Source organism: Lagopus leucura, unplaced genomic scaffold, assembly GCF_019238085.1.
Source record: "Lagopus leucura isolate 7727_CA_CO unplaced genomic scaffold, USGS_WTPT01 Super-Scaffold_100004, whole genome shotgun sequence".
Classification (NCBI taxonomy): domain Eukaryota; kingdom Metazoa; phylum Chordata; class Aves; order Galliformes; family Phasianidae; genus Lagopus; species Lagopus leucura.
This window is the reverse complement of record NW_024962264.1, coordinates 53,982,574-53,997,009: the sequence shown is the minus strand read 5'-3', so window position 1 is coordinate 53,997,009 and position 14,436 is coordinate 53,982,574. Positions and strand designations below refer to the sequence as shown.

General features: G+C 39.4%; 1 protein-coding gene across 4 annotated transcripts in view; it reads right to left on the bottom strand.

Moving 5' to 3' along the window:
- Positions 1-10,119, bottom strand: part of KCNIP4 (potassium voltage-gated channel interacting protein 4) — a 287,455-nt gene extending 277,336 nt beyond the window's left edge. For 3 of the 4 annotated variants that reach the window (XM_042871715.1, XM_042871713.1, XM_042871716.1), the window contains exon 1: positions 9,943-10,119. In XM_042871715.1, the coding sequence (XP_042727649.1) occupies positions 9,943-10,030 (88 nt within the window). In that variant the 5' untranslated portion in view covers positions 10,031-10,119. The remainder of the gene's footprint in view (positions 1-9,942) is intronic. The other variant, XM_042871717.1, reaches the window with a different exon arrangement.
- Between the last annotated feature and the right edge of the window lie 4,317 nt (positions 10,120-14,436).

Genomic DNA, 14,436 nt, shown 5'->3' with positions numbered 1-14,436 from the left:
CAAGTTGCCCAGTGAGGTAGTGGAGTCACCTTCTGTGGAGATATTCAAGACCTGTCTGGATGCCTACCTGCGTGGCCTAATGCAGAGTACCTGCTTTAGCAGGGAGGTTAGACTTTGATCTCTGGAGGTCCCTTCCAACACCTGCAATTCTGTGATTCTGGGAACTTCAGATGAAATTTTGATTGATTCTGTGAGAAGTGTTCTGTCACTGTATGCTGTGCATCCTGTGACAAAGATTTCACTCTTGCAAATCAGAATTTTCTAAGTGATAATATATACAGTGCCATATATACAGCATATAAAAAAAGCAACAGAGACCCTAGAGGTTCAGACTGCCTCTGCACCTACAAGAGGCACAGATGCAGACCTTAAACCCAGAATTATTTTTCAGAAAAAAAGGAAACCCTGATCTTGTGGATGAACGGTACTGATTTTGTGTCAGAAGAAAAACTTTCAGCAATACCAAAAAAATAGCATTTAGAAATACGTGAAGAATATATCTTAAGTCTATGTTATATAAGCCTCCTAAAAAATAGTTCTGTATATATTTTTCCCTTCTGTTGTTCACTGAAATAAGTTATTATCTTCTAAGGAAAAATCTTCTAATAGTGATGATAACAGCAATTTATTTCCCCAGGAACGTTGATATTTCAACCTTCTTGTGGCATCTTCATGTTACAAGCTCTCTCTACAACAACTTTATTTAGACTCACATAAAAAGAGGAACATATTTTTCATGTCAGCTCTTTCACATCATTTATGTTTACTTTAATATTCTAAATATTTTTAATTAAATATACTACGTTTCTTACTTTATGCATATTTTCAACAGATGGTAAGGAAACATTATTAATCTACATTCAAAACAGTAATTCATTTTCCCTGCTTGCTAAGGCCCCCCGTAAGCCCCATAGCAACAAAGGAGTCTCCAATAAAGCTTTCAAAGCATCGTTCATTCCCTCTTCATAGATTTGCCCAAAAGTTGCCTACAACTGCTACTCCATCTCTGATAAATGGATCAATGAATCCAGCCAATGCTGGATTTTAACACAAAGCAAAGTCCTCTTATTATAGTTCAGCAATACGTTTCAGAACGTCACCCTATCAACTCGGAGAAACGAAGATGGCAGAAATTCTGTACCTACATTAGAATTGACAAAGAAAAGGTTAAACGTCACTAGAGAAATGATGCTAAGAACTCACAGCAAAGTTTCCTTACTGTTTCCTTCATTACACTCTGCAGGAACTAAGCAGCACTGGTTTTTTTTATGGATTTACACATAACAAACAGAGCTGTAAATTACCTGCTCAAGAGTCTACCCTGTACTATTTATTAAAAGAAATAATAAAATTTTCTTTCAGAGTTACAAGAGAGAAACAAAACTTTATTACAGTGGATGTACACTGATTCATCGCTATTAGAAAATTTTTCCTTAGAAGATAATCACATCAGTGAACAACAGAAGTGAAAAGATATACAGAACTAATTTTTAGGGGGCTTATATAACATAGACTTAAGATATATTCTTCTTAAATAGGAACGAGTAAAAAATATTTTTCCTATTCAAAACCGTTTGAAGTGATAGGGAAAAAAAATCCATAGAAAAGACTGCACTGTCTTTTCTGCCCATTGCTGCTTTTTAGCAAGAATCCTTAAATAAATGGAGAGAAGAGGGTTCTCCTGGTGTTATTCACTCAGTAGCCTACTTCTGAGGGCTAGAGCCGTTCTTCAGCAAAAGCCCTCTAATGTGCCACGCTGGGCTCCAAACTCAGCACAACATGTCCCCATGGGGAACAGCCCAGTGACCACTCTGCTGCAAGAGCAAGAGGAGAGCTCAATTAAGACCCTGGTGTGATAAGCCTCTTTCATCCACTTAATCAAGTTCACCCTCAAGCAGAGACAGCTTTGCAGTCGCAGCACTAAAAATCACCTCCTGAAATCATGTGACTGGGGAACTGGGATGAGAATAGTATGTCTCCTGCCTGGAAAAGGGCAGAAAATGCTCAGCACAGGTCAGCTTGGAAAGGATTTTGGAAAGATCTGAAAAAGAACACCCACAACTCCTGCTGTTTTCGCAAAAAAGCAGGCTGCTCTGGCCAACAAGAAGTCCTTTGTCACTGTCTTGTTGCATGCATCTTCATTGCAAGGTTTGAGAAACAAAGAGGTCCAAGAATAGTGCACAGCTCTTCCTGAGCACCGTATAGTGGGCTGAAAGACAGAGATGTTCATCTACTTCGATTGTGTTGAATTACCTTGATCCACCATGGCAAGTCCAGTATCTGAACTTAAAAATTAGAAATAAAAAACAAAAAATTAACCAAACATCTACAAGCACCCTTAAACACATCTAATGCAACAGCAACAGCACTAACATCCAGATGCAAGTTGACAACAAATGCAACACTGCTTCATTCTAATTTCTAAACATCTGTTTTTTTGCCATCTTTTGTGCTTAGGAGGTGCAGATTTAAGAAGACCAATAAAAGCACCTCTTAGCTAATTCCAGGAATGCCTTAGAGATGGTGCACAGACATCCAGAGAAAGTGCTAGGAAGTGCAAAGTTCATATAATCATAGAGTCATTAAGGTCAGAAAGACCACCAGGAACGTCTGCTACAATCATCAACCCATGCCTGTGACCACTCCAGACCATGTCACTCAATGCCACACCTACGGTTTTCAGAAACACCTCCAGCAATGGTGACTCCACCACCTCTCTGGGCAGCCTGCTCCAAAACCTCACCACTCTTTCTGGAAGAAATTTATCCTAAAACCCAATCTGAATCTGGCACAACCTGAAGCCACTACCTCTCATACTGTCACTGTTACCTGAGAGAAGAGGCCAGCCCTATCTCACCACCACCACCTTTTAGGGAGCTGTAGAGAATGATTAGGCCTCCCTTGAGACTCCTCTTTCTCTAAACTAAACAACCCCAGTTCCCTCAGCTGTTCCTATTAAGACTTGTACTCCAGACCTTTCACCAGCTTCCTGTCCTTCTTTGGACAAGTTCCAGCACCTCAGTGTCCTTCATGTAGTGAGGGGCTCACTACAAAATGTCCTTCTTGCATGGGAAACAGGGCCATAATCAAAATAACAGGTCTTAGCTCTTTCGATTTGTGAGAATCCACTACTGGTGCCTCAGAAGGCAAATGGCTTACCAAAAAGGCAGAGATTTTAATAAAGAGATGAAAAGCTTGCCTTTTAAAAACTCTTTTAATTGCTTAATTGTATTGCCCTGTAGATTATTAGGCCATAGACAACCACTACTTGTAAGCCTTTCTCCAACCAAAGCATTTCAACATACATACCACAGCACAGCTGAGCAAGATGCAATTGCTCAGTTCTTTTTAAGGACCACTGTGCTTGTGGAAAGATGATGACTTATTTCCCCTTCTTTACTCTGTACATTCACATGCAGTAACAGTAGCAATTTTTCATGGCTATTGCTTTTGTAAAGGCTACTAGAAATTGTATTCCCTTTTATGCTTTCTCATGAATAGCTGCACTTTATCCATAATTCCTTCTAAATTTTCACTTCCAGAAAATTATTCCTGTAATGCAGAGGTGGCCATAACAAGCAAGTGTAGCTCCTCATTCATTTATTTTGCTGTTCACTAAGCTAATAAATCTCAGTGAGTGCAAAGTCAGGGAGGGTCTTTCCGAAAGTTACATGATCAATGCAATTAAGCATGAAATCAGAACTGAACCAGAATATTAATAACTACTATTTGTACTTTTTCCTTCTTATTGAACCTTTCTTCCATTACAAAATCCGTTCACTAAATGCTTCACATTTTCTCTTCTGTTTTCTTAGCTTGTTGTTTTTTTTACTTCAGTTCTCAGCCTTGTAAAGTTTACCTGAAATTTTCAAAGGCCAAAGCCATCAATCCAAGGATGGTGGTAGAAACAGGGAAAACAAACGAACAAACAAACAAAAAACCCTATGCTTCATTTGGTAATTCTTTTCATTTCACCAGATCACTTTCAGTAGAAATGTGTCAAGTGTGTCAGTCATGAAGCATTAAATATATATATACATATCCTTTCTTTAGAATCGTAATTCCTAATATTTTTAAGGGAAATAGATTTGAGGGATAGATGATAAAGGGCCATGCTGTCACACCAAGCACCTCAGCAAAACCATTGCTCTACTTGCTCAAGACACAAAGCACCTTCTCATTTTCAAGCTCAGAAGCACAGAGGTCTTCTAATCCTCCAAGTTCAGCCAAACTCTCTGCCAGACCCTGCTGCCCTAAAAGTGCTTTCTCAGCTCATTAATCATGCTTGGCACCTTGTAGCCAGCCCACAGCACAGCATAGGGGTGTGAAGCTGCAGCCATGTACCTGCACAAACCTGGCTGAAACCCAGAGCAGAGCAAAGTTGAAGCTCAGCTTCAGCTGGAGTCAGGCAGATGCCTATGGACTGTAATCATCTAAGCCCTCTGAGTTTTATCCTCCACTACTTGTTTGCCAGAATCTTCAAGTTCCTGTGAACTTGAGCAGTATGTATTAGAAGTGAAGAGTACATGCTCTGCTGTTTAGGATGTTTTTACATTGCTGTTGGTGACTTATTTGTTTTAAACAGTTGGCAATAGCTAAAAAGTAATCATCAGCACAAATATTATTTTATTAACTCATATTTCTCCCAGTTAGGAAACAAGGCACAATGTGTCTTACCACTGGCCATATTAACTGTTACAGTTAACTGATGATTTAACTCCACACTTTTGGCTAAACTGTGTTTTTTTGTTTTTATTTTACCAAAAACAAAAATTAACCACCAAAACCCCATGGAGGAAAAACTCTACTATTAAAATTAACAGAATTAACATTAATAATGCAGGAATATTTCTCTCACTGTAATTCTACATCAACATCTGCACAGACCATCTTAGCAGCAATCTGACAGCCATTTTTAACATCCTTTTAAACTCATTCATGAAGCTACAAAAGAGAATCTACTCCATAAAGGTAAACTGAATTTGTTTAGGGATCAGTTTTATTAAAAGGAGAAACTCCTCTACATAAAAAGTATAATACTTTTTCCATCTGTAATTTTTGCTGAGAATTGGAAAGTAATTTAATCTGTTGCTGAAATAATTTCATTTGTCATATTTAAGATGACCCCATTCACAGACTGAAGTTTTTAAGTTTTGTACTTTAAAAAAAAAAAAAAAAAAAAGGGAAAGACAACATAATTAAATAAATTAAATAGAAGAACTAAGAGATAAATATTCTCCTCATTCTCATTTTACATAACCTCCTAGCTGTAAAGGGAAAGTTGTTCTGGAGCATCCAGCTACTGTCACTAACAGATCTATTACACACCTATAAAGTACTTCCATTAACCTTCAGATTTTTAAGGCATTCATTTTTAACTTACAGCTCAATTTATAAAAAGTTGATTATGGGACAACCCTGATATAATCTGTAAGTTTTATATTCAGGACACAGAACTCAAATCCCATCTTCCCATCTCCTGCTAAAATTTACTCTAAGAGTTAAAATCCTAGTGCATTACCTCAACTCTTGAGAATAATTCCATTAACACATCTGCACGTATACCTAAAACTGAAGGCTAAGCAGAAACAATGTTTTAAAATCATGAAATTGACATCATGCTGGAATCTAGAATGAAATTTAAAGATTGCCTTATTAATTTGTTGTTGCAGAGTGGGGTAGGAAGGAAACATTAAAGAAACCTGTCCAGTGGAGCATTCAGTCTCAGTACTCCCCCAGAATTTACTTGAGGATACCACAGAATCATAAATTCACCAACACTGAAAAAGGCCTCCAAGATCATCTAGTCCAACCATCCACATATCACTCATATCTCCCACTAAACCATGTTCCTCTGTACAACACCTCGTGTTTCTTGAACACCTCCAGCAACAGTCATTCAACCACTTCCCTGGGCAACCCTTCCCAGTGCCTGATCACTCTTTTGGAGAAGAACTTTTTCCGAATATCCAACCCAAACCTCCCCTGGTGCAACTCAAGGCCATTCCCTCTAGTCTTATTGCTAGTTATGTGGGAGAAAAGGTCAAATGTGACCTTTTCTCACACATAACACAAAGACGGTACAAATCAAACTGCGGTTCTGGTAGGGATAGCTCTGAAGTAGATAACCCCAGTGACCATGAGATCACTGAGACAGGGGAGGTTTAGGTAGATATTAGGAGGAAGTTTTTCACTCAGAGGGTGGTGACACAGTGGAACAGGTTGCCCAAGGAGGCTGTGGGTGCCCCATCCCTGGAGGCATTCAAGGCCAGGCTGGATGTGGCTCTGGGCAGTCTGGTCTGGTGGTTGGTGACCCTGCATATAGCAGGGGGTTGAAACAAGATGATCATTGTGGTTCTTTTCAACCCAGCCCATTCTATGATTCCATGAAAGCATTCATGATCTCTGTGACTGGTACCTATTCTTACATGTTCTTTGTTGAAGATAAATGTCAAAAAGTGATGTGATGATGATACAGATGTCTTTATTGAATGATTTAATGGAGTGGAGTTCAAACCCACTTCAGATCTACTCTCCCCTCAATGATTTCCCTAATTAGTAGCAAAGACAAACTCCTCGTCACTATCTATACTGGCCCTGTGATGTTTACATGCCATGGCTGTATGATTAAGAAGTGGAGAGAACCAACATCAATGTATAGGTTTTATAGATTAAAAAAGGTTATATAGATTATATTCTATAATCTTATATATATTATATTCTATAATATATATAACATTATATTCTATAATCTTATATATATTATATTCTATAATATATATAACCTATATCTATAGGTTACATAAATTATAGAATAAAAAGCAATCCATAGATTCACCTTTATAAGCCTGTAAAAATGAGATTTTCTCAGACTGTTGGAGAGGGAGCACAATACCAAAAGTCAGAATTTTTCTTTTTCTTTGTAGACTCGTAACAACAGGGAGTTTGAATCCATTCTGGAAATTTTAGCCTCTAGGCATTTAATATGAACATGGGTGTTTAAGATGAGCATACTTTTGAAAATTTGCCAATAACAGTTTTGCTTCAACATCTCCATATTCCATACTTTATAACAGTTAAGAAAAGCTTCGTAGTCATTGTTCTGAAATTGCTTTTTCCACTTCAAAGTAATTGACAGTCCATTTCTTTCTCTCTCGATGGTAAATCTCAGTATTTATAATATACAAACTCCTGTTGCAAACTCCAGTTGCATCTGAACACTGAAAAATTCTCAACTGATGTGACAACATTTCAAAGAATAAGCACTTCCAACACATCTCCAAAGGCAGCAGGCCTACATACCAAGAGCAGAGCTTGGTATAACATCTGAGAAATGCCATGCTATCTTCAAGTACATGAGTAAGTCTGCTTTAAGCGGTAAAGCCACATCAGTTTAACATATTGCAGAAATTACAGAAAATGAAAAACTTTGTTTAAAAAACTTCTCATTACATTTTTCTTTCAACCACAGTAATGATTTTTTATTTTTATTTAAAATAAAAAAAAAAAAGAGGATCTGGACTTACTTGAGAAGGGATTACAATTTAATGTTTAATGTCTATTTAATATCATAAATGGTTACAAAATGTGAACAGTAAAGCCAATCATCAATAGTGACTGCTTATCTTGGCAATAAACCAAACCTCTGCACTAGCCTTCTCTACCCTTATTAAAAACAAAAGAATTGCAACAGCTCTTATATTAATATTGTTGAGATTATAATCATCATGCCAACCCATACAGGAAAAAAAAAAAAAGCATAGATCAGATTTAGAGCATGAATTTCCAACAATGTGTAGATTCAACTAAACATTAAGAATAAAGTTGAATGAATACCCGAAAGAGAAACCACGGGACAGACCTCACCAACAAGAAAGGTAAATTGGATTCCCTGCTGTACTTCTTACTAAGTATCTACAATTCAAAAATGAGGTAATGAGGTGGCAACTCGAGTCACATAAGCAGAGCAGACTGCCTGCATGTGAAAGCCTAAGTAAGCACACACTTCAGTTTCTGAAAGCAATGCTGTATTTTGGAATGAACACTCAGACAGCACTATCTTCAACACACAAGTAAGTTTTCTAACACTTTCAACTAAACTTCCTCATCTGTCTTTATTAATATCTCATTATCAACACAATGAATTATACATTAGATTTTGCAGGGGGTAGGTTAACTGCTATTACAACCATTTTGGTTGACGAGTAAATGGCAATGCAAGAACTGAACGGGGGGAGCTCTATACTTCCACAATTTGGCTACTATCACACCATACTGGACTTACGTGGTACACCTGAACACTCTAGGCCTATTATCCTAATAAGAGCAATAAGAGCAGTAAGATACAACTGTTATCTGTAACAAAACTGGGATGGAAACTTTTACACTTTCTCAGTTCCCAAGAACTCTGTGATAGAGACAAAAAGTATACACAAGTGTTGACAAACGTTTGCTTATTTCCTTTAGGGTAGTGTATTTCACACCACTTTACTAGCCTTCCAGTATTTACCACTGAAAATGCTGCTTAATTATAAATGAAACAACATTTTAGTAGTAACATAACCAGTATCCACAGCAATTCTTAAGACGGCTTTGAATTGTGACTTCAGAAAGCTCACAAAACAAACATCACTCTGAAAAGCAGCATCTATCATTTGGTAGACAGGAAAAGAAAAATTTGAGTGACTTTGACAAACAGGAGTTTTGGCCTTTATTTCTAACACAGATTTCTTCTTGCATCGTATGTTACTTAATTTCCATAACATAACATAAGCAAGAAGCCACTGCTTCAAAGAAATCTGAATTGATACAGTGCACAAGAGAGGAACCACAAGAGACTCGGAATAGCGCAGAAGTCAGAGAAATTCCACATTATCTAACATTCAGTGTTACTGAATTACTGAAAAGCTAAACTAGATTATACTAGCTTCACAACCGTTACAAGTACCCTAGTACTGGTTGCCAATGATTCTTACTGCACTGTAGCCCAAAATACTGATAATTGCCATTTATCAATGAAGCAGGGGTGAAGAATCAACTTTGCTTTCAAGTCATTCCATTAGTGATTGATACGATATAAGAAAAACACCATCAGCAACAGCAGAAACTTTCAAGATGTTTTCAGTGAAGTGAATAGCATTTAGCTCTCACTAATCACGTTAGCATCATTAGTTATTATCTACTAAGGCTGGATCTGAAGTTCTGCTTCATGAGTTTCCCAAAGAAAAGGACATTTGAAGTCTAGAAAGAAGCAGAGCAGTGTTTTACCAATGCAGAATGACACGATACAAGCTGTCACATTTTACAGTCAGTAGGAAAAGCCGTATTAAATGGTCATTTGCAAGAAAAGTGTATTTTCTAAAGTGCTAGAAAGAAAACCATACTTCTTGCTCAACTTAGCTTACAAACCTCATCCAGAACAATGTATCCAGTTACAAAGAAAAACTAATAACAATTTAAACTCACACCTAAGCCCCAGAATTCTGTAAGGGCAAAAAGCACGCACGAGAATTATTTAAACTTTACAACGACACTCGATAGCACCGTACTGCAGTTGTTACGGTAAGCAAGAACAAGTGTCTGAGAAAGACAACGCAGCGAGTGACGGTCAACCAGCGCCGGGCAGCGAGGACGAGCAGCCCGCGCGGCGCCCAGCTCAGCTCAGCTCAGCCCAGCTGCGGACGCAGCCGCCCCGCTGCGCGCACGTGAGCGGGTGAAGCACCGGCACCTGCGCTGCTCCGGGTGCAGCGTCTCGGTGCGCTGCGCGTCTAAACGCTGCACTGTTCGTAACATCGCGTGATACCTGTTTTTGTTGTCCTCAGCCACAATTCAGTTTTTATTATTAATTACGAGACGAAGAGAATTGCAACAAAGCAATACCGTCGCTATTTTAAACTGAGGCGATTCTCATGCTGCACAGCTACAAAGAAAAACGGTCGTTACCTGTGTGAAGAGAACCTGTGATTAGCCTGAGGAGGTACTGGGCAAATCTCATGATTTCACGCTTACACCGCTTCCTACAGCCACTCATCTTAGGCAACAACGTATCCTCTGAGGAGAGCCAGGAGACTTCTGCCGATAGAGGGACCGGTTTCCGCCAGCAAACTTCTGAGGCACTTGTCAGCCTCCCCGCTCGCCGCCTCGCAGCCCCCGCCGCCGCCGGAGCGCCTCGCGCAGCGGCCGGGCCGGGCCGAGCCCCGCAGGGCTCCGGGTGCTCTGCGCTGCCCCGCGGGGCCGCCCTCGCCGCCGTCCGCGGCCGCTCGGTGGAGCCGCAGCCCCGGGGCGGCTGGGGCGGGGCCGGCTCCCTACCCGGGCACCGCGCACACACGCACGGAGTGGCCGCGTCCTCGGGGAATCGGCAGGCAGGTGGGGAGGAAGCGGCGGGAAAAAGCTACAATAATCCAATGTCACGCCGCGGATTGATGAGGAAACATCCCAGCGCTACAGCTATCGCGCTGCTCAAGGTCAGAGCGGAGGACCGCCTCGCCTCCACCTGCGGGCACGGAAGCAGGCGGCGAGCTGAGGGGGCTCGAGCGGCGTTAACCTGATGCCCGCCGCCAGGTGCGGGGTGCCCCGTGCGGAGGAGCAGAACCCCGTGCGGGTTCCCCGCTCCCAGCCCGCTGGCTGCGGGAATGCCTATGGGAAGCCACACGCGTTCTTCTGTAGTCCCTTATAAACCCATTGTTTTCTGCCTTGCGTGAGAGAAGTGCTTCCTATTAATAAACATGTTCTGCTGAAGGCTTTATCCATGGTCAGAGAATCTGAAAAGCACATTTCCCTCGGACTACCACACGAACACAGAGCAACTCCGGCTATCACATTAGCTGGTGATGCAATAGGCAATGGCTAATACAGTTAAAAGAAGACAAAGAACCCATTAGGGAGAAGCTGAACAGAAGAAAATCACTGTCTGATCTAATTTTAAAGACAGCACTGACCACGTAAACACTTCGGTGAATGCCTTTAAAAAATAATAGTGTAACACACACAAGTGCAATTCTCCATGCTATTTATTTTTTTTATTACACACTGAGCAAGGATAAATGCATTATGAAGTGAGTACATCAAAGCACTGTCAAACTTGCAGCTAGATGACATAATTTCTGTGTATGCTATCTATAATAAGCCTGCTTTCTTCTACTTGCAGTGAGGCTGCACCACTGACAGAGCCAGAATGAAACAGAGCTCTAAGTCCCCACACTGACCCAATGCATGACAACCTGAGAAAGAACAGGGCAACTTTTAGCACTGCATCAACTTTAAAAGGCATTAGAAGGAAAAAAAAGAAAAAAAAGAAGAAAAAAAAAAAAAAAGGAAGAAAAACTTTGATATGAAGAGTTTAACAGAGCACCTTCCATCCCAAGTAGCTAGTAGAAGTGAAGATAAATACTGAAAACAGAAGAAAGAACATCTCTACTTTAGCTGAGGACAAGAGGCAGTGTAAATGGTGCTCAGCCAGAGTTCTTGACCTGCTTAATCCTTTGACATCTTTAATTGCTATATATAAATTTCAACTGCAGTCTCACTTCAAAATGAAGAACTGAAATATCAGTTTTCTAAATACTTTAAATACACATTGTCAGCAAGTCCATGGGTTTTGTTCTTTGCTTTTCCCCCTCCCCTAAAACAAAGCTGCATCACTTCTGACTCATTTTGCTAAACCTTTCATATTTCAGTTGAGCAGTAACAGTAATTACCGCCTAAGAAAGGGTTCATGAAAGGTTTCTGACCAGTTTCATTAAGAGGATTTTAACTAACAGCGCAGTATTCTGATAAAGCAGGATCCACATCTAGCTCCCCTATTTCTCTGCTCAGCACAAATGGCCAACTAATCTTTGGACTGAAGCTGCTTATCCAAGTCAAAAAGCTGATGAGGGAAGAGTAGTCAAGAAAGTCACAATGGAAAAGTGTAATAAAGTGACTGCTGTTTTGTCAGTGAACACCTTCCAGTGCAGTAAAGAGGAAAAGTTGGAAAATATCAGCTCCTATGTATTGGTACCTTTTGAAAAATTTTATACGACTCATTATAGTCTTCAGAAATAGTCTTTTTGCACTGGAATAAGTACTTTTATTTTCATAGGCACAATTTCCCCTAATGGTTCACAATCTATAGGTCTGAACCAAAATCTAAAATATATATGTATAAAAAAAGAAGAGTCCTAATAACATCAGAAGGATCTGGATCAATCCCTAGAACTTCTAGTTTTGGAATCAAGTATTCAGAAAATAGGATTTAAAAGCTATTACTTAAATACAACAGAGAATGAATAAAATATACAAAGAATTTTTCCCCCATCCAGATTTTAGGAAAAGCAAAATGGAAGGACAAAGTACGTGTTCATTGTAAACTCTTGGATTTTCAAATTAATTAACCTAGGCTAATTGATCGGCATCCCAGATGCCACATGGCACAATGAAATCACCAGGGAGGAAATGTTTTTATTTATTTCTTTTAAAGGAGACAAAACTATAGCAGCAGTCCATTTTAAGTGCAAAATAGAAAAGTACCCCTGAACCCTGTATGAAGTGTAGTGTCTGGTATTGTACGATTCTTAATCAAAATCAAATACTTCTATGAAGATTTCTAAACAAAGCTAGAAGAATCACCACAAGAAAAACAGCAGTAAAACTTTGCTTCTATGAAGATCAGTTCTGTCCAACTTATAGATTCAACCTTCAGCATGTGTTGAAGCAATACATACAGAATACACAAACTGACCAGCTTCTCAGAGACTGCTTGCATTGTACATTCCATTTGCATATATTTCAACACTCATCCATCTTCAAAGCATTGAATTCCCTCCTGAACTGTCCGGCCTGTGCTATTTCCTAAAAAGATGGAGTCTAAAACTTGTAAAAATGACAACAAATCATTTAAGATGCCTAAACCTCAGAGAAGGTCAACCAGGAACACTGAAAACCTGCCTGGGGTTTTCATACTGTTGACAAAAACCTTGCTAGAATTTATGTTAGTAAGGTAAAGGCTGAATTCCGTAAGTGAACGTTTCTATCAGACCTCTTATTTCAAAGAACAGAGGTAATATTTACAGTTACATGGCAAGAAGTAACAGATGGGCAGGAACAAACAGATGGATGAGCTCAAGGTAACGGTGAGATGTTTTTGAGCAGCACAGCAAACAGCTGCCACATAGATGACCATCATCAGACCTCCTTTCTGTTGCTTCTCGCCTATCATAAATGCAAGAGTCCTCCTAAATCACAGTCCCTGATGTGTTTAATTGCTCTTCTCTGCTTTTACTTCTTGACTCAAAGTCAAGTATCTTACCAGTATCAGTATCTGACAGTATCTTATACCGAGATGGACTCAACAGTATCTTTTACCAGCATGTCTAAAGTTGGCTAACATCTAGAATAGCTGCAGCATCATCAGAAAAATCACCAGAAACTTCAGAATTCCACAGTATTTACCATTTGTATGAATGTGTCAGCCACCTCTTTAGACAAAGTAGTAAGAAAAAATTCTCCTGCTCCTTATTTGCCCAAATTTAGTCTTCAGTCTTAGACAGTAATGAAAACCAGAGATTGCTACATGGTAGAATGTGAGATGGGAAAAGAGAGATACAGGTAGATATTCCTTTCTCCCTCTGCTCAATACCAACATGGTAGGTGATAAAGCTAAATTCACTTGGTTTTAAATGGCTGCTGACTATCCTGAACATTATAGTAACAACAGATAAGAATCCTTCTGCTTCATCTACTTCATACTCAAATTGATGTCCACATGGAAAGTGGACTAGACCTCACTCTGTGTGAGGATAGTATCTACCTCAGACCCCAGGACATATGGCAATGGGACTTGCCAGCATTCCTAGTTAAGAGAGCAAATTTATTTTTTTACTACTTCATTTTCACTCTTCATAGGGAACAAATTTTTTTGTATCCTTTAATTACTTAACTTGCATGTAATGTTTCTTAATATGCAACATAAAAGAAAGACCTTTACTCTGGCCTACGCCACTGAAAATTAATGCACAATCTTCCTGCATTTGTCTATAGCTTTTAGCTTCTCCTCAAAGTTTGCTAAGAGTAACATCCTCAAACAGCTTTATTACCATGCTTAAAACAGTACTACAGAGGAATGACTGCTATTCCACACAGTTTGTATAATATCAACAAATCATCCACATGCTCCACACTAGCAGCTGATACCTGTAAACAAGAAATTACTTCCACCAGTGTTGTATTTCTTGATTTTATAGTTTCAAACTTAATTTTCTATTATGATTATGGAGCTCAATAAAACCCGGTGGCTTAGCCCGCATAAAACCTTTGACCAGTGTAACAAAAACCTTTCTTAACACATTAGTCATTTGCCTCTTTTATTTCTGACTTTCTTGTAAGCAGCTACCCGTTCAGAATGCCTGTTTCTTTTCACACTACTCTTCGTCCTTGAAGCTTACCCAAGAGCTCCTTTAC